General features: G+C 35.1%; 1 protein-coding gene across 6 annotated transcripts in view; it reads left to right on the forward strand.

Moving 5' to 3' along the window:
- LOC128240915 (collagen alpha-1(I) chain-like) overlaps positions 1-21042 on the forward strand; it is an 83593-nt gene that overhangs the window by 41270 nt on the left and 21281 nt on the right. For 4 of the 6 annotated variants that reach the window (XM_052957904.1, XM_052957905.1, XM_052957907.1 and 1 more), the window contains 11 exons: positions 5119-5232; positions 6774-6902; positions 14183-14730; positions 14973-15032; positions 15758-15868; positions 17163-17265; positions 17478-17641; positions 18079-18261; positions 19050-19149; positions 19593-19778; positions 20264-20352. In XM_052957904.1, the coding sequence (XP_052813864.1) occupies positions 5119-5232; positions 6774-6902; positions 14183-14730; positions 14973-15032; positions 15758-15868; positions 17163-17265; positions 17478-17641; positions 18079-18261; positions 19050-19149; positions 19593-19778; positions 20264-20352 (1787 nt within the window). The remainder of the gene's footprint in view (positions 1-5118; positions 5233-6773; positions 6903-14182; positions 14731-14972; positions 15033-15757; positions 15869-17162; positions 17266-17477; positions 17642-18078; positions 18262-19049; positions 19150-19592; positions 19779-20263; positions 20353-21042) is intronic. The other 2 variants (XM_052957909.1, XM_052957910.1) reach the window with 2 other exon arrangements.

A 21042-nucleotide genomic window follows, 5' to 3' on the forward strand; every position in this document is an offset into this window, starting at 1 on the left:
TGCAAGTTTATAGTTGAAGGAATTACAAAATTTATGACCATTTTGTATGTTTATGCGTAGTTTATTATATAAATTCCTGCATACAATTTCACACACTGGCGAGTTTGAATGTGAAGAAGAGGCAGCCTGAACTTGCATTAAACGGGAAAAAAGATGGTCTGATGTTGGAATATAATAATAACATTGTAAACGAGTTTTCTATTCACTTAATTAATTTAAAAATAGCTTTCTTTCTGTCTTTTTGGAAATCAATACTATGGTTTTAAATTGCTACATCAGCTCAATGTGAAGACGGCATTGTCGGCAATGTCGGTATTGAAAAAGTGTCATTTTACAATGGTGACAGTCTGAGCCTTAAAATTGTCCTTTTTCCACAATTTTGCATGTATTAAATACTGTGGGGAGTTTGGTGCACTCAAGTTGTAATATGAAGTGTTATATATTCATTTAAATTATACATTTATTTTAATGATAATTTAAGGAATGAATTGCGGGGTTGATGTCATTATCGAGGTATGAACGCAGTTGGGTTGGTCAATGTGTGTGGAGTCCGAAGGAAACACTTCTGGTACCATTATATTTAAAATATAATAAACTAACACTTTTAAAAATATTGATCTATATTTTACGGGACCTGCAGACATAATACAACCAATAACAAGATCAATAGCTTTCATGTATATTGTTATGCAATGAATTACGATCCGAACATATCCGAAGATGTTGCGTTCATCGATTGATGAACACAATTGCCGAAAGGCAGTTCATTTCAGGAATGGAAGTTGAGGTGTAAATATTGTTATATAAAAAGATTCATTTTATAACAAAAAACTGCAATGCAATCTGATATTTAAAACTGTATATTTCTCAGCGAGTTTGAGATGAATTAATTTTTAACTTGACTAGTATAAATATAAACTGAAATATTTTTTACAAAAAAGGGAGGTAATTCAGAGAGATGTATATGAAATTGTCAGAAATTGTCGTGAAAGGCTTGTGGTTTGACCATTCACCTTATATGAACAGTGGCAGCTAGCTAGTGTATGCAGAAGTCTTCTTCATAACTGACGTTTAACAAATCAAATACTGGACATGACTTGAATGTTTACTTTTTGTATGTGGCCATTTTTCACACTTGGCTCTTAATGGCTGAAAGGTAAACTTTGGTATAAAGGCTTAATCCAATCACAGATATTTGTAAATATTTGTTTTGGTTAGTAAATATTATACACTTTGAAAATGTTTCACTTTGAAATTAGTATTATTTCCGTACAAAGTATAAGACACAATTGATTCAGTGCTAATTGTCTTTGTCAAAACTTGCCACTTTGAATGATCATTATAAATGTCATTGATTATCAATTTTTATAATGTGAAAGAAAATTTCGTTAAAGATATGATTCTACAGTGATAAAATAGTAAGTTGTAGTGCCAACATTCATGCCTCTGATCAGCTATTGGCATATTGACAGACAGATCCTGGGTGAATGATAAATTCTGGGTTAATGATGTAAAAAGCTAGTCTGACAAAAATAAATAATATATTATATAACTGCCTAATTTCCATCAAGTCATAAAGTTGGTCGGCACCTGTGCCATGGATAGAAAGGGGACCTTCAAGCAAAATAATGATAACTATAATAACATAGTCAGGCCACACCAAAAACAGAAAACACCATTAAAGATCAGGCTTAAATAACTCACGGGCTAGGCTTAAATAACTCACGGGCTAGGCTTAAATAACTCACGGGCTAGGCTTAAATAAATCACAGGCTAGGCTTAAATAAATCACAGGTTAGGCTTAAATAACTCACAGGCTAGGCTGAAATAAATCACAGGCCTATAGGCTTAAATAAATCACAGGCTAAGCTTAAATAACTGTTGGACTGCAAGTATTTTTGTAAGTCAGTTTTCATGGCCAAACAGCAGTTGATTCACTGTTAAATAACTGTGGCCTGACTGCGAAAAAATCGTGAAAATCTCTCAGCTTCAACAGAGTGCTCTCATTGAGTGAAAATACTTTTGATAATCACATTATTTTTTGGTGCTTTGATACTGTAAGTGACTTGAAATGATATGCTTACTGTTGATATATCAGTATTATGTTTTTATAAGTGGTCATGTTCCATTACTGAAATGCAAGACTCAGTTTGTGAAGTGCATCATTTTTTTTCAGCTTTGCAAAGTAAAGAGAGAGATTATGAATAATGATCTTTCATATCATGTGGAAAGATTGTGCAGGATCCATGATACTAGAATTCCTTTGCAAGCGGTGTTCTGTAACTCACTGCAAAAAATGCATTCTCATAAATAATGTATGCAATATGTTTCAAGATTGTGGGGTGGAAAAAAAACTGGAATGATTAATGATATATGCGTCTAGACATTTAATTTTCAACTGAAGTTGATGTCATTTGGTAACATGAAATGTAATATTATGTAATTATGAAAATCTAAAGCATAATTTGTTGAAATATATTGATATGGAATACATTACATGCCATATGTTCCAAATATTAACAACTTAAACTCAATCTTGATATATATTTTTTATAATGTGTTAGCGTTTCATCATAGTTTCGAATTTGGCGGCAGCAAGGAAAATGAAACTTTGTACACGTGTGCACTACATGACTGTACACACACTCAAAGCATTTTAGTCCAATATCGTTTATTGTAACTGGCTATTATAATGGCTGCATGAGTTACATCCCTTGAAAATTCAGAAAGAAAAAAAGAAAAATTAAGCATTGACATTCACTGTACTGGTCACTAAGTTTCTTTTTAATGTTATCAATTTTTCAGTTATATCCTGGTGGCCATTTCAATCCATTTTGCTTACACTTTGATGCTGTTCATAGTTCAGTGTTTCAGAATATTTTGTTATTTCAACTTGATTCGAATTGCTGATATTTCTTGTGATTGTTGGTGACCTTTTATGTGATATCCAAAATAATGGTGCTTTTATGTGATATCCAATGATAATTTGTCATACATGATATCCAGAATGGTATTGGTATTTCTTGATATAATTTCATGTAAGTTACAAATGGTTTTGATATTTCACTTAGTATTATGTAGTGCTTCATGTTGATAATGCAAGTGATTTCCCTCATACTGCTATGGGTAGTTCACGCGAGAATGTTGTTGATATCTCATGGGACAATATAGTTGATATCTCATGGGACAATATAGTTGATATCTCATGGGACAATATAGTTGATATCTCATGGGACAATATAGTTGATATCTCATGGGACAATATAGTTGATATCTCATGGGACAATATAGTTGATATCTCATGGGACAATACAGTTGATATCTCATGGGACGATACAGTTGATATCTCATGGGACAATATAGTTGATATCTCATGGGACGATACAGTTGATATCTCATAGGACAATATAGTTGATATCTCATGGGACAATATAGTTGATATCTCATGGGACAATATAGTTGATATCTCATAGGACAATATAGTTGGTATCTCATGGGACAATATAGTTGATATCTCATGGGACAATATAGTTGATATCTCATGGGATGATATCTCTTGGGACAATACAGTTGATATCTCTTGGGACAATATAGTTGATATCTCATGGGACAATATAGTTGATATCTCATGGGACAAAGTTGATATCTCATGGGACAATATAGTTGATATCTCATGGGACAATATAGTTGTCTCATAGGACATTAATATCATTTTGATAGTTGATAGATCATATGAAATAAATGTTGATATTTCAAGGGGCATAATTGTTGATATTTCTAGTAACAACAGTGTTAATATTTCTAGTGGCAACATTGTTGATATCCCAGGTGACATGTTTGTTGATATCTCAAGGGACATTATTGTTGATATCATGTGGGACATTTCTGTTGATATTTCAACAGACAATGATGATATCTCAAGAGACATAGTTGTTGATATCATGTGGGACATTTCTGTTGATATTTTAACAGACAATGTTGATATCTCAAGGGACATAATGGTTGATTCAACAGACAATGTTGATATCTCAAGGGACATAATGGTTGATTCAATAGACAATGTTGATATCTCAAGGGACATAATGGTTGATATTCTGTGGGACATTTCTGTTGATATTTCAACAGACAATGATGATATCTCAAGAGACATAGTTGTTGATATCATGTAGGACATTTCTGTTGATATTTCAACAGACAATGTTGATATCTCAAGGGATATAATTGTTGAACTCACAAGGGACATAATTGTTGATATCTCATGGGAAATTATTGTTAATATATCAAGGGACACAATTGTTGATATATCAAACGACGCAATTGTTAATGTTGTATGTGACATTATTGTTGATATCTCAAGGGACATAATTGTTGATACCTAATTGTTAATATATCAAGGGACACAATTGTAAATATATCAAGGGACACAATTGTTAATATATCAAGGGACACAATTGTAAATATATCAAGGGACACAATTGTAAATATATCAAGGGACACAATTGTTAATATATCAAGGGACACAATTGTTAATATATCAAGGGACACAATTGTAAATATATCAAGGGACAAAATTGTTAATATCTCAAGGGACACAATTGTTGATATATCAAGGGTCACAATTGTTGATATATCAAGGGACGCAATTGTTGATTTATCAAGGGACGCAATTGTTGATGTTGTATGTGACATTATTGTTGATATCTCATGTGGCACAATTGTTGATATCTTATGTGACATGATTGTTGATAATTTATGAACATAATTGTTGATATCTCACAGAAATTATTGTGAAATCTCAAATGGCACAAGTGTTGATACCTCATTGGACGCAATTGTTGATATCTCATGGACATAAATTTGACACCTGTTAGACAAAATTGTTGGTATCTGATTGACATAATTGTTGATATCTTATATGACATGATTGTTGATATCTCTTGGGGCATAATTGTTGATATCCCAAAAGACATGATTGTTGATATTTTATGGACATTATTGTTGATATCTCATTGGTCATTATAGATGGTATTTCCTGGAACATAAAAGAGGAATGCCATGTGATATAATTGTTGATATCTAATGTAACATAATTGTTGAGGTTTATGTGACCTTTTCCAGGTTGTGGGCCCGGTGAGTTTCAGTGCCTTGATTCTGGAACTTGCATTCCTATATCTTTTACATGTGATGATCAGCCTGACTGTAGTGATGAGTCAGATGAAAAGTTTTGCCCACGTGAGTTATGGTGTTCTCATATATCAGCTAGTATACATGTTATGACTAGATGATTTCATTTAGTGAAAGACATTGGTTTGTATATTTATTAACATTATTCAGCATGAGTTGTCATCATTATGGAATGGTTTCAGTAATGTTTAGATTTTTCAAGGAAAGCATGTCTGTTGTTTCCATGGTAAAGCATGTTAGTTGTTTCCATGGTAAAGCATGTCAGTTCTTGTCAGTTCTTTCCATGGTAAAGCATGTCAGTTCTTGTCACTTGTTTCCATGGTAAAGCATGTCAGTTCTTGTCAGTTGTTTCCAGGGTAAAGCAAGTCAGTTCTTGTCAATTGTTTCCATGATAAAGCATGTCAGTTCTTGTCAGTTGTTTCCATGGTAAAGCATGTCAGTTCTTGTCAATTGTTTCCATGGTAAAGCATGTCAGTTCTTGTCAGTTGTTTCCAGGGTAAAGCATGTCAATTCTTGTCAATTGTTTCCAAGGTAAAGCACATCAGTTGTTTCCATGGTAAAGCACATCAGTTGTTTCCATGGAAAAGCATGGCAGTTCTTTTCAGTTGTTGCCATGGTAAAGCATGTCAGTTCATGTCAGGTGTTTCCATGCTAAAACATATTAGGTGTTTCCATAGTAAAGCATGGCAGTTATTTCCATGGTAAAGCATGTCAGGTGTTTCTATGGTAAAGCACATCAGTTGTTGCCATGGTAAAGCATGTCAGTTCATGTCAGGTGTTTCCATGCTAAAACATATTAGGTGTTTCCATGGTAAAGCATGGCAGTTATTTCCATGGTAAAGCATGTCAGGTGTTTCCATGGTAAAGCACATCAGTTGTTTCCATGGTAAAGCATGGCAGTTTTTTTCAGTTGTTGCCATGGTAAAATGGAAGAATCTATTTTGCTGTCATGATAGAGCATGTTAGTATAGGATGAAATATTTTGTTGCCATGAAAAGCATTTTAAATTTAAAAATCGAGTGTTGAATTTACTTTGTTAGATATTATAATAATAAATTGATATTTTATACGAACTCTTTCTTATTTCCACAGCTTTTAGTAATGCTATTAACCTCTACTGTCAAATGTTCCATGCTTGCACATTTTGTTTAATGTTTACTATACCAATCATTAGTTTAGGTCAACCTTAAAAAACAACTCTGTTTGTAAGGACTCAAACCTGAGTTTTCAACATCATGTTTGTAGAAAGGAATTGTTATTCTTTTATGACTGAGTAATGTATAAGAAGGCATGTCTTTAGAACAGTGCTTAATGGTGGGTAGGATATCAGTTTACTAGGGGCAATTTGGGTGAATCAGAAAATGATTTGGGTCATTCTAAGCAGACAAAATTTTAAGGATGGCCATATTATAACCAGCATATTAGTAAACTACAACTTGTTTAAGAACTTTTTTCCCATCTTTATATTTTATGGTGTGTTTTTTTTTGTATAATAAAATCACAATACCACAATGACCATTTTAACCCATTATTTATAAGCCATTATATATCAACCATACTCATTCACAAGATATAATGTATTACTGTAGCGGTAGGTGGGTGTGCGGAAGGGAGACAACTCTGTGATGATCAATCCAACTGTTTGACAAAAGACCAGATCTGCGATGGAAATAACGATTGTACTGATGGCTCTGACGAAGATATTATTGAATGCTCTCGTGAGTAGACAGCCTGGAGTCATGCATCCCCTGTATGTTGTGTTACCTCCCTTTTGTTCTGTTGCCTGCCTTTCTTGTTTTCAGTAGTTAGCTCCCTTTGTATCCTATATTTTGTACCCTGCCTTTATAATATTCAGAAAATAGCTCCTTTTGTTTTGCTAACTGGAAATTCCTCTGTTAGCTCCCTTTTTTTGGAGGGGGGTGCTTTTTTATTCCCTCCCTTGTTTAGCTTACAGGTGATGAAGCTGCTGTAGCTGTTATGTTTTGTAACCGTTCAATGCTTTCCTGCAAGTTTGGCAAACAAGAAAACCGGAATATATTGATGCTTATTTCTTCTTTTTTATTTTCCTTTAGAGAATGCATCAGTTATCTTATGATTTCAGTTACCTCCCTTCAACTGGCATCCAGGAGGTACAGATGCTTCATTACTTCCCGTGCTTATTTTCCCCTCATTTTCTCTGCTGATGATTATACATTCGAAGCATGCATTATAGGCTGTAAAGACAACATGCTGTCTGATGGTTTCAATTTTTGATTTGCAGGCTCGTTACTTGTTAGAAATTACATTTAATATTATGTTCTTGCTTCTTTTCCCTTTTATTCTGCGCATGTTTCCATTGTTTTGCTGTTTTATTTTATTATAGAATGAATTATTTTCAGTCTCTGCAGAATCAAAACCCTATAAGTTTTACCATGAAATAAATTAATAATGTGTTATATACACTGGGTTTAAGTGTTGTTTAAATTACAAGTAAGTATGAAGGCATATGTTCATTTACACATTTACATATCATAAATTATTATAATTTTAATAATTGAAATTATATCAAAGTAACTTAACCATGATATGTTTTAAGTGAATTTTATTTGATCTCTTTTCTTTTTTTTTAAAAAAGAGCATGACCACCTAGAAAAAAAGAAAAAAAAAGAAACCTGCATGATACTACTAACATTTTCATATCGCAAACACTTGTATCTCTAAATTTGATTATCAAGATACAAGTGTTTGCGATATGAAAATGCCTTTATCTGATTAGCCTGTCATTGCCCATCAACATCCAGACTAATGGTAGGGTGCAGATTTCTATTACACAAGGTCGCACTAAATTTATTTCAAATCAAGCAGGATAAGAACAAGCTGTTGGCCTGACACAAGTGCCCTCTGACACATGTGACAAAGGGAGGTTATCCAGGAATTGCTTGAACAAGTGATTTATCTCTAAATTTGATTATCAAGATAAATCACTTGTTCATGCAATTCCTGGATAACCTCCCTTTGTCACATGTGTCAGAGGGCACTTGTGTCAGGCCAACAGCTTGTTCTTATCCTGCTTGATTTGAAATAAATTTAGTGTGACCTTGTGTAATAGAAATCTGCACCCTACCATTAGTCTGGATGTTGATGGGCAATGACAGGCTAATCAGATAAATGCTGATATCAAATCAAAGGCATTGAATGTTATCTGCAGTATAAGTGATGCCTCTCAAATACTTCTTGGAAAAAAATGTTATATCTGAGATTAAATACCCTGTCATCATTTGAAACTGTGAATATTGAATGTCAAGTTGTCAGCAGTTTTATAAGAGCACATATTGGGCTGATGCCACATGTCAGGAGAATGTTGTTACTCAGTCTGATATCATAAACACGTATAAAACTGTTCTTTTCTTAAAACTGATGTTCTTTCATGACCCAAGGGGATTTTTTTCTCATTTTTTTCAGAAACTGATGAAAGTAGTTTTGGCAGATTTATATTCTTGGATGTAGATTGATGGGTATAAATTAAGACAGACTTGACAGAACAAACATTTTAAAGCCACAATGGTCTAGGAATCAGTTCTGTTGGGTGCACATAGTCTGAGTATTATGACAACAATAATTGCTATAAAAAGCTGTTTACCAAAATTGTTCAAATAATGCCTCTTTGGTCATTTAGCTAGCCATGCCCCTGGGGTCCCAGGTTTACCACATACTTGCCCTGCCCCTGGGTCCCAGGTTTACCACATACCGGCCATGCCCCTGGGTCCAAGGTTTACCAAATACTGGCCGTGCCCCAGGGTCCCAGGTTAACCACATACTGGCCATGCCCCTGGGTCCCAGGTTTACCAAATACTGGCCATGCCCCAGGGTCCCAGGTTAACCACATACTGGCCGTGCCCCTGGGTCCCAGGTTTTCCACATACTGGCCATGCCCCCGGGGACCCAGGTTTACCACATACTGGCCATACCCCCGGGGTCCCAGTGAGTGAAAACTTTGTTCTAAACCATAACTTAAAAAACACTTAAATATTCAAACGAAACTTGGTACATGATTAATATGACTCAATGCTTTACCACAAAATGGCTTTTCTACACTTGAGGATTGAACAGTGTACAGTTTCACATACAGTGAGTCATGGATGGTGATGCACCCGCTTCTTATTTGGTAGCACCCTTCTGCCTTCATAGAATTTTATACTTATAGACTTTCAAATATTTCTCTGGTTATAATGATCGATGCTTTAAACAATAGGATATGAAATACATTCAAACTTAATATTAAAAATATTGTATAAATTTGAGATGATCAGGTGTTGGAACTGTATAAATTAATACGTAGCTGGGACCCTTGATGTTGTCGATGCTTCAGCTGAGTGCTGTTACACAAAACTTAAAAATTGTTTCTGATATAATATCATGAAATATGGAACACATTGCCCAGGAGTTACAACAATATTATATATGTTAATTATATATATAGCAAGTCCCGTAACTCTAGCTGAAGTATTTGTTGAGTTTTTAGCCTCATCATGTTGGCTTAGAATTGAGTAGGATGCTTACAGCGTTTCTAAATGCTGCATTCCTGAGTTAATGTGTGTTCCTAATACTTGTATTCCTTCAATTCCTATAGGTTATATTCCTTATAACTAATAACTGTGTTTCCAATAATTGCACTCCTCATAATTACAATGCTCCTCATATAATTAATTAAGTGTTTCTAATAATTGCATTCCTAATAATTATATACAAGCAAAAAAAATGGAGATCTTTAAATGTGCATTACATTATTGATACTGTAATCTGTCCCTGTAGAGGATTTCATGTAAAACATAAAACAATTAAAAATGAGTGATTCAAGGTAAGATTGATTGGTTATAGGCATTGTAACATGCATTATTTGTAACTAATGTTGTAATAATTCATCAAAATATTAAGGATAATAGCCCAAAACTTGACAATATTGTCATGTTGCAAATTGTTCACACTTAATGGTGCGGTAAACTTTAGCTGTCCAATTTAGCTGGAGTTAAAAAGATGCGCGAAGGGTTTACGTAAGATTGTATATTTTATCAATTAAATGGCATATTCAATTTAGTTGCGTGAAGATTAGTTATAAATTGAAAAAAAATAGCAAAGGAAATGTTCAAATTTAATCATTAGTATTCCTGTCAGTCTGCAAAAAAATATTTTGCCGACAATTTAAAAAAAGATGAATCAGAGAAGATTGGTTTATTGAATGAAAGCATTGCGAGGATTATATTTACGATGCATGTGATTATTTGTTGCGCTAGACCCCCTAAATGCGCACATTTTGGCACATCTCTGCTAAGTAAATATTTAAATAAAGTGTGCAGGTAATAAGATTAAAGGATCCATGTGTATCATAGGTTTGTCGATCATTTAAATTGGATGCACAATCAGCGATATGTTTAATTTCAATGATATAAAAGCTTTAAAAATTTATTACAACCCCATGGGTTTTCACGAACAATGGCGTGCTTCTTCTGCGTTTCTCCATCATGCGCCTCAAGTCATTGAAAATAAGAATTGCATGTCTTTAAAATGTAAAGAATTTATTAGCTCATCTGAGCTCAAAGTCCTCATGGCTAACCCCTATTTTGAAATTGCCCCTTTTTCATTATAATGAGACTTGAGTCAATTTTGCAGCATTATATTTTATGCAAAAGTCAAAACTAGAGAATGGCTTTCAAGATATTCAAATGGAACTTGTATACAGATGGCCAGAGACAAGAATAGAGGCGTATTACTCTTATTTTCATGATTGTAGAGTTATCCCCCTTGTTTTACTGAGAAAGGAACATTACAGATATGCATTGTTCACTCGGCATTTAATCATTCTTAGTGCAACATTGTCTGGCCTGTCTTCATGAAACTTGTTCAGAATGTGTTTCACTGTACAGGCATTTTAGATCAAGTTTGAAAATGAGTTCTGCTGGGGCAAACAAAAGGTGATATTTTAAATGTTAAAAAAAACCTGATTGGTTTATAACAGTGTAAAGATTGTTTTATAACAGTCTTAAGGCAACATTTTCCACCAAATGTATATGAAACTTGGTAAGAATGATTGTATGTATCTTTGAAACCATTTGGTCAAATTTGGTGGTAACATGGTCATGTTCGGTTAAAGAAAAGTCACTCTGTTCAAAGCTCTAAATAACATCTTGGTATCTTAACCCATGGATTCCATGTGACAAAACTTTGCTAAATTTGGTCAGAATGACTGTTAGAGGACATTTAAAATGCTATCATGTAGAGGTGGGCGATATATCTCCTCCATGGACTCCTTGGTTTTGTCATTATGTGTGAACCAGATTTCCACTGAAATGGCAGAATAGCAAACTCAGTGGTTAAGGGCTTTTATGCTTCTGCACCTGTAGACAGAATTATAGAAGGCTTGTCCCATCCAATTACCACAGTCAGTAGTAGGCTTTTAAGTGCAGAATTTTTGCCCATTTTCACAATCATAAAATCTGAGTGCTTAGTTAAATCTCTCTTATCGCTTTGAATAAAATATCACATTAAACAAATGAGAAAAATTAAAACAAACATAATTTGGAAGAGGCTTCAAGTTTCTGCTGGAAAAAAATAAATGTGCTGAAAAAAAGAACTTTCAAATTAAAAACAACTAATTCTGTTTACTGAATAAGCTGTGTTTTGTTTACTGAAAATCTTCATGATGTAAATTGCATTTTAACAGAGAAAGATAAAAATATTATTTGTTTTGTCTGGAAAGATTATAATTATTCTCAGAGTATTTGTTTTTAGACTTAATATAGCCAGCTGCTGTCAAACTGCATGTTGGCTAACGCATGCAAAACATTGTCTAATAAATTATGTTCCTGTTCAGTAAAGTGGAGCTTTTCCCAGCAGAGTCCGAAAGCAATGTAACCGATATCTGGAAAAAATATTAAGATTTTGAAGCCTGAAATGAATTTATTGTCGACAAATATTCCATTTATTTTCCTTTTTGATGCAATCAAAGAATTTTAATGTCATAAAAACATGGAATTTACATGGAAATGGCTACATGATGATATCAGATGTTGATAAAAGTTTGTTAAAAAAAAATCTAAAGATAAGTGAAAATCCTGGATTCAAGAGATTGTATCAAACATCTAACATCATACTTGAAATATTCAGAAGAATTTTGAAAGAAACAATTTTTAGAAAAGAAATATGTCTTGGAAATTTCAGCATTCAGAATCGAGTGGGATTATAATATGACATATGTTCATGGTACAAATATTTATAAGGACCGAACGTTAACATTCAAGTGTTATTATACAGAATCTCCAGAAACATATGACACGTGTCCATGATACAAGTATGCATAATGACAATTTGTTAAACTTTTATTGGTAATAAAAAGGTAAACAAGTTGTGGAAAACATTTTTAGAGAAAAAAGTCAATTTTTGCACAATCACTTGACTAAATTACCTTGGCTACCTCCCTGCTAAAATTGAACCCCTTGAATTAAAAGAATGAAAGATATTCTACAGGTTGCGCAATCAGAACAGTATTCATAAATATTATTAACTTGATCATAATCATAACCTAATTATTATGAAGTAGCAAGTTATGGAATGCAATCCTTCTATGGTTTTTCATGCATGGAAACCTGCTGTAGGACAAATCACTGTTCCCCTCAATGAGTAATGAAAGATTGACGTAAATTATATATTGATATAATTGTGTCAGGGTTTTTTTCTAGGTGACTGGGGCTTGTTGATTGTCTGAAACAGATAAAGCACTGTAAATATCTATCAATCTTTTTTTTCCTTTGCAGACAAAATTTCATTAATGCCATATAGGTCTAAGTCCTGGTTTCTGTCACCGAAAAAAAGTTGTTATTGCGCTATAGTGAATTTTTGTTCGTCACTTTTATCTGTGTAAAGCAACTTTAAGATCGACTCCAAAAAACTGCAACTTTCTTCGGTCATATTGTGGTGAGGTCATGGTTTTGTAATAAATCAGAATTTTTATGAATGAAACCTTTAATATGTAAATAGTTTAATTTAAACGAGGTCCTTACTTATGTCAATAATGCCCTGCAATTACCATTATTAATGGCACAAATTGACTGATAGCTGGATAACTCAAAAACACCTGCTCTTTTATTTTTTAGTTCTAATTTCTTAAGTGGGAGAGGTTGTATATGATAGTTTACTGACAGGGTCGTGTTTTATCTTAGATTTCAACCCCTCATAAAAAAGAATAGATGTTTTGTCGCAGTTAAGTCTTAGTCACCATTTTTGCAAAGATACGTTGAAATTCGGTAATACCTATGTTTACGTAAGTGCTGTTTAGTCACAGATAATTGCAGCGGTTTGCACTTTTTCTGCACACTGGCATTTTCCCTTTCATTATCATTGATTTAGAAAATGAGGCTTCTTGCCATCAACATAGGTGCTAGTAACACAATGTCTTCTCTCCCTTCAGTACAGAAAAAGCACTTAATTATTTCTTGAAAAGTCAGTTAAAATTGCTCATTGTTTTGGGGAAGATTGAGTTGTTTTTTTCTCCTACAAATTTACAAAATTTGATATTCTGCTACTATTACCAATTTTTACAACTTCAGAAAAGAAATTGTCATCAGTCAGATTGCTATTGTCTCAACTCAACTCAACTCAACTCAACTCAACAATGTCCACTAGGAAAATGCAGAATGTGTCATTACTGCTTTTTAAAAATAACACTGTTTATATAAAATTCAGACAATATCATTGCTACATTTCATCATCAATTTAGAGCGAAATTTTACATAGTATTCTGCTCTCCCTTGATCTACCTTCTTCACCCCGCTCCCTTTGCTCCCTCCCCCGTCACGCACTTTCTCCAAGTCATCGACGTCCTCCCTTCCCCTCCAGTAACAAAAACATGTCATCTGTAATACCAGCACACCCACATGTATGCCTCAAACCAACCAAATTATTTCTCAATGTTAAGTAATGATAGCTTTTAATTTTTTATGTAACAGGATGTAATTTCTATTTTCAGTTCAAGATGGCATTATCGATTTATTGGTGCCGCTTGGGGTCGGTGACGCTAGCAAGGGAATCGGTTTTGAGCCCGCAGGAGTAATTGGCCCAGTTTTTAAAATCAAACCTGTTCCGGGAAAAGAAATAAGTGATGTCGCTATGAAATATTTTAGAGAACCAGTTGAAGACATTTACATAACAGTGTTGTTAAAGCTTTTATCTGACGATGCAACATTGTTCGCAGTTACGTCACCTTATGATACTGTTCTTCTGGGATTAAATTTAAATTCTTTTGAAGAAAAATCAAAAAAATTGACGCGAGTGGTAGTGTATTATACATCAGACGACCGTGCGAGAAGGTCAGAATTTTTTCATGTGACAGTTCAGGATATACGTAATCGATGGGCGAAGTTGGATATTACCATAAAAAGTTCATCAATGGAAGTATACGTGGACTGTCAGTTTGCAAATACAGAAGATTTGACCTCACATCAGCCTGTGAACTTTTCTCCTGGGTCCACTCTGTATGTCGGCAGTCAGAGCAGCATGCCTGGCCATGAGTTCCAGGTAATCTTTCAATAAAGACAAACACCAATTTCTTCTTAACATTTCAGCTTTGCATTTCTACATCAGGTTATGCTAGATTAGAACAGTTGCATAACAGGTAATAATAGTTAAGTCTTCTAGATTAACATGATAATAATACACCACAGCGCTGTCATCTAAGGGAGGTAAATGTTATTGATGACAGAAGATTTTATATGTAGAGTCGTTTCCCTTTGATTGAAGGTTTCTTATTTATTTTACAGGGTTCCTTGGCTGAGTTTAAAGTTTACACAAAATTAGATCAAGTACCGAGAATGTCTTGTGTAAGTATCGTTTTATTTTTAAGTTTCTCTCATTTCATTGAACAAGTAAAATAATCAACTTTTACTAGTATAAATGTTATAACAAGTCTGATAGGCAAATCATCGACATTTCATGGGCTTGAAAAGACATGCAACTTTAAACTGCAAAAAAACAACTGTTAGGGTTTACACCAGACAATGGTGTGTTACAGATGGATGGGCAGTTAAATCTCCACACTATTACGAAGGGGTACTCTCTGATTGGGAAAACTGTTTTGTTTGGTCATATTTAGGCAATTCCAATTTTATCCCAAGAAATTAACAAGAAGTAAGTTAGAGCCTTAGATGGAGAAAACTAGTAAGACTGATAATGTTTGATCATGAATTTGTCCATCCTAAAAGTTATTTTGGTGTGTTCATTTTTTTCTGGGTTTTTATTTTCTTTAAAAGTCAAATTGGGAATAATAACATGAACATTTTGTTTTGACATTGAGAATGGGGCCAAATTTTACCCTCAAATTGGTTAGAAAAAAAGCGATTCAGGTTCTGCTGTTGAGTATCTTACCCTCTTCATATTAAAGTGAGGAATTACCATGACATTTTCAAATGTTAGGACATCAGATGACGATGAATTACCATTGGATGGAGGCTCTTTTATTCTTGCATTAAAAGTTATTCTGCCTTAGTAATTAAGCAGTTTATTATTCTCAAGCACCAATATGGCATTTCAAAATATCGTGTTCCAGGCTTCACTCAACATGTTAGAGACATCAGAAGACGATGATGATTTACCAATGGATGAAGGCTCCGGTTCAGGCGGGGAGGAATTGACGATCAACATCGATGAAGTGACAGATGTAAGCTTTGACTCTCAGTGTAGACAGGGGTAGTTTACCAAGATAATTTTCAATGTAACGCACCAGCTTTGAAATCAAGGGCTTTATTTGCTTTACCCTCCTGGCTTTGACCAGTTTTGTGTTTCATGGCAAACAAATGCACCTCTTGATTGCTGTTTTTCAAAGGGACTAGACACAAACACAAGATGGTTCCAAAATTTGTTGAAATCAACAAATACAGTATTTCTTGGAAACAAGAATTTTCAATACCAGCTAGTATGAGGCTGATAATATATAATTTTAAATGATTATTATTTTGTTGCTGTCTTTGCTGAGTTTATCCTTGTAAAAAAAGTGCATAATGGTTTCACAGTTCATAATAGTGTGTATATATTTAGTATGGGAATGTCACGTGGTTAGTATTTTTAAAATAACTGATTTATGTGGCAGACACATCCAATAAATGTTTGAATTGGAAATATACACAAAAAATTGAAAGATACATTTAAGGAATGAATTGTGTGGTTGATGTCATTATCATGGTATGAATGCAGTTGGAATGGCCAAAGTGTGTGGAGTGACCGTCCGATCATGATCAAATTTAAGCATGTATTTTGGCTAATTGAAATAAGGTACTTAAGTATGTTAAGCTTATGGTATTTCGAGAGTCTGGGGCCAGGACCGAGAAGCATGTGATTGATCATGCGTCACTAAGGGTGCTAGTCTTGTTGGATATTTATATGATTGTTGTTAGGCCTTAGGGAATACAACATTATGTATCCTCTCTTTAGTTAACTCTTCATTACCTATAACAAAGAAATTCATGTTCCATTATCTATGCATTACGTTTGCCAAGTCTAAAACTGTAACTAGACATTTATTTATATGTATAGCTGTAAAGCCATGTTCAAGAAGGCCTTATGACTGAAACTAGTGTTGGGAATCGGTTCCAATTTTACAATCGATAATCGGTTCCACTCAAGTAACCGATTATGGATAGTTTTTTAAAATACTAGATAAAACCTAAAGTGAAGTTTTATTCATTAAGTGTTATATAAAAAATATTTCATTTTTACTTCCTCATTGTGGCTTTCATCTGCCATTTTGTTAAAGATAACATCTGAACACTTACTTATATTTTTTTTCATTTTTTTTTTCGATGATCGATTATAACCAAATACAATCGATTGTCGCCAATTTCAGGCCCAACCAATCGATTTTCGATTATAATCGATCATCGGAACATCACTATCTGAAACGTCTATAAAGATTTTGCTAAAGCCTTCAATAGAGGATTTGAATATTTGTACTTCAGGCCCCTGTCAAATACATGAAGGGGGATAAAGGAGACCAAGGGGAGCAGGGACTACAGGGTGAAAAGGGAGATAGGGGAGATCCCGGACTCCCCCCACCTATTGGTGAGTGGTAAACATTTTTGCTTTTTGAAATAAGAGAGGGGAACTAGGAATGCTGGTGGAAATAAGAGATCTACCTTCTCCAGTAATGGATATTGAGGATGTAAAAAATGTTACATTATCTTATATCAAGTGTATGCACTTAAGATTCAGGGGTATCAAAGCTATGCTTGGATAACATGAGGTTGATATTTTGTTTATTCTCTGTTTTTTAGGACCACCACCAGATCCCACTGACATCTTGGGGCCACCTGGAGAGAAGGGAGACAAAGGTGATAGAGGGGACATGGGAATGCCTGGTCAGCCAGGGGTCCAGGGACCGAAAGGAGATAACGGTGACACAGGAATACCTGGGCCACAGGGTCCCCAGGGAGAACAAGTAAGCGGTCCTCAAAATTAGACTTGCAGATTAAGAAGCCCATTTTCTTGGTATCAAGATATATTGATTGGTATCAATTTCAACACGCCCTTCTATAATAAATCCAGATTGTGAGCAAGCGAAGATAGTATTTTACTTGTGCAGTACTTGCAGGCTTATGCTTATTTTGACCTCTGAGTAAGTGGTTACCGGCATATGGGTTAAATGTAGGGGATTGTGGGTACAGTCAAACCTGGTTGAACGGTCACCTCCTTTAAATGGCCACCTGCCTTAACGGGCCACTCCAAATCCCCCCCGTACGTTTTTACTCTATAATGTACGTGCATTAAGCGGCCAATCAAGACTAGCAATTGCTTGCCTAGCAATATGATTATAATCAAACCAATGCCTTGTTATATGGTCCACTTATCAAAACCTCTCTGTCTTTGTACCTCCAGGGTCAGCCTGGTCTCACAATAGTAGGACCTCCAGGACCACCAGGACCCCCGGGGCTGAGCCCAGAACCACCCCCGATACGGGAACCAGAAGTAGGGATGAAAGGGGAAAGAGGAATTGATGGATTACCCGGGCGGGATGGAACAAATGGCATTGCGGGACTGCCCGGTCCACAGGGTGAAAAGGTTGGTTATTATACCTTGTGAGCTGTTATCAATGTTCTTCAAATTAAAATGCTTATAAAATGGTTAATTTAGGTTTACATAATTTTAATGATACCAGGATGTTAGGGCTTCAACAATATATCAATATGCAGTCTGAGGATATGGCAATATGATTTCCGTCATAGATTTTTTCAAAGATGAATTCTTGCATTCTTGCAGAATTTCTCAAGTTAAAGAAAATATGTTGTTATTGATTTAAATAGATCACAATGTACTGCAATACATGTCTGGCATAATGTTGTAGCCATAAAGCAGATGTAAGTTTGCCATGTTTCCTAAAGTAAAATATGCAAACTAATTTAAAATATATTCACAAGCTACAGACAGAACTGAATATTAACCACAAAGTCATAGACTCATGTGGCCAAGCAACAACATTTATAAAGGACAACAGCTATTTTAGATATTTGATTGTCTTTTACATAAATTAGTATATTTATCACTTGATCTGTTTTATCCCACAGTAGAGTCTGTTAAGGCAGAGAGGTACAGGGGGCATCCTGCCCATACCCAGTGGCCCACAATGTGGCAATGTTCCCATGTAAGATGTTTACTGACATGACCTATGTAACCAGGTCTACAGGGGATCCCCGGATCTCCAGGACACAGCAGCCCAATGTACCCATGTAAGATGTTTACTAACTTGACCGATGTTAACCAGGTCTTCAGGGGATCCCAGGAATTCCTTGACCCAGGGTCCAAATGTTCCCATGTAACATGTATACTAACTTGACCTATTTTAACCCCAGGGCGAATCAATCAAGGGAGATAGAGGAGACCAGGGTCTACAGGGAGTCCCCGGACCACCAGGACCCAGTGGACCCCAATGTGGCAAAGTACCAATGCTTGGTAGGTATAAGTTTGAAATGATTCATTCCTTAGACAGGAATGTATCTGAATTCTCCAGCTTTTACAAAAAAAAACACATAAAAAAACATGCATTGAATTGATTTAGAGGCAATAAGAACACCAGTTCTTAGTAATGATTATCATGACTTTTAAGTTTATATGCTGACTGGTCGCCATTTTGTCTTTATGTACTCTCTCATAAACACCTAAATCAGACAGGTATGTTGGACTGTGGTATCTGGTAAATCAGTTGTTTAATTTTTCATTTTTGAAAGGAAGTCAATGAGGCCATAATTTTGACACGAATATTCAACTGCAGCCTTATGAGTGAGGAAGAATATGGAAGCTTGGACCAGTTTGTGAAGAAATTATGGAAATTTGAAAATAAACAATAACATGATATGTTTGTTCATGAGTTCAGTTCTTCTTTTGCACGTTTCTAGGTGATGATGCCCTTGAGTTTGGTTCAGGGGACATAGACATGGCTGGAGGATGTGAAAAGGGGGAGAGGGGCTCACCTGGTCTGCCAGGCAATCGAGGCGATATTGGTCCTGCTGGCCATCCTGGAGAGCCAGGCCGTGACGGCTCTCAGGGGCCTATGGGACCTGCCGGGCCCGTTGGTCCACGCGGTAAGTTGTTAAGGGCAGGGTTGTTTTATAGCATATTTTATTGTTCCAACCCTGAGATTGTATTATTTGCTCTAATGGTCTTCCTGGAGAGCCGGGCAGTTATGTTCCTCAGGGGCCTATCAAACCTGCACCTCTGTTGGTCTTATTGGGAGGTAAATGTTATAAGCATAATTATAATGTTTGTATAAAGCTCAGCCCTGAGAGTGCAAACTGAGTTGCCCTGCTAAACACATTGAGGGTTCTTATTGGCTTATATACCAACACCAGCCTGACTTTGAGTTAACCTCAGTTAACACTACATTTTATCACAAAAATTTGATTTTTTGTTCATTAACAAAGAAACCCTCAATCAAAGATGCACTTAATCAAAGATACACTTAATCAAAGAAACCCTCAACCAAAGAAACCCTCAATCAAAGATACCCTCAATCAAAGATATCCTCAATCAAAGATACCTTTAATCTTACTCTTGCTATTTATGACAGGCCCACCAGGGGAGATTCCTGAATTTGACGTTGAAGACTTGAGGGGTGAACCTGGTCAGCCAGGAATTGCAGGCCCTGAAGGACAGCCCGTGAGTATTTTGAACCCTTGTATTATGAATGCTAACTTTACAAGATTTTGTCTGATTTCCTTCTTACAGTACTAAAGGGATCTGACCCTGGAATTTGATAAAAGATATAAAGATGTAGATGAAAGCACTGTGTTAATCACTAACTGTTTTTGCAAAAGAGTTTGTCGGACTTCAAGCTCATTAGATTCTAGATTTAGATTTTTAACCCTCTAAAATATGCATCCTTCTAGATTTATTAGACTATGTTTTGTTTAAAATGTCAAGTAAAATGAAATGTTTTGTAATAATAATACAAAAGAAGGAAAAATCAGTTTCTTAAAAAAAGTTAAATCATTTCATAGATCTTATAAAACTGAGTCTGGCCAACCTGCCTTGTCTGGTTAACCTGTCTTGTCTGGTTAACTTTGATTGGGTCTTGTCAAATGCTGGTTGATTGAACAGTACTAGTTGAAAAAGAACAAAAGTTGGATAAGATCAAGCCTGTATTCTAATGTATGTTTTTGTGTATGACCTATTGTATGAGTGGAGCTAACAGCAAGTGTAGATTAACTCTGTTTCCACGTTCTTCTAACTTGTTTTATTGTATTAACCAAAGGGAAGCTGGTGAGAATTTGATTACCAATAACCACATGTGATGCTTTGAATGGTTGTCAGTTGTGTATGTGTTCACTGTTAAATCACTTATTTCTG

This window comes from Mya arenaria, chromosome 7 (genome assembly GCF_026914265.1).
Source record: "Mya arenaria isolate MELC-2E11 chromosome 7, ASM2691426v1".
Classification (NCBI taxonomy): Eukaryota; Metazoa; Mollusca; class Bivalvia; order Myida; family Myidae; genus Mya; species Mya arenaria.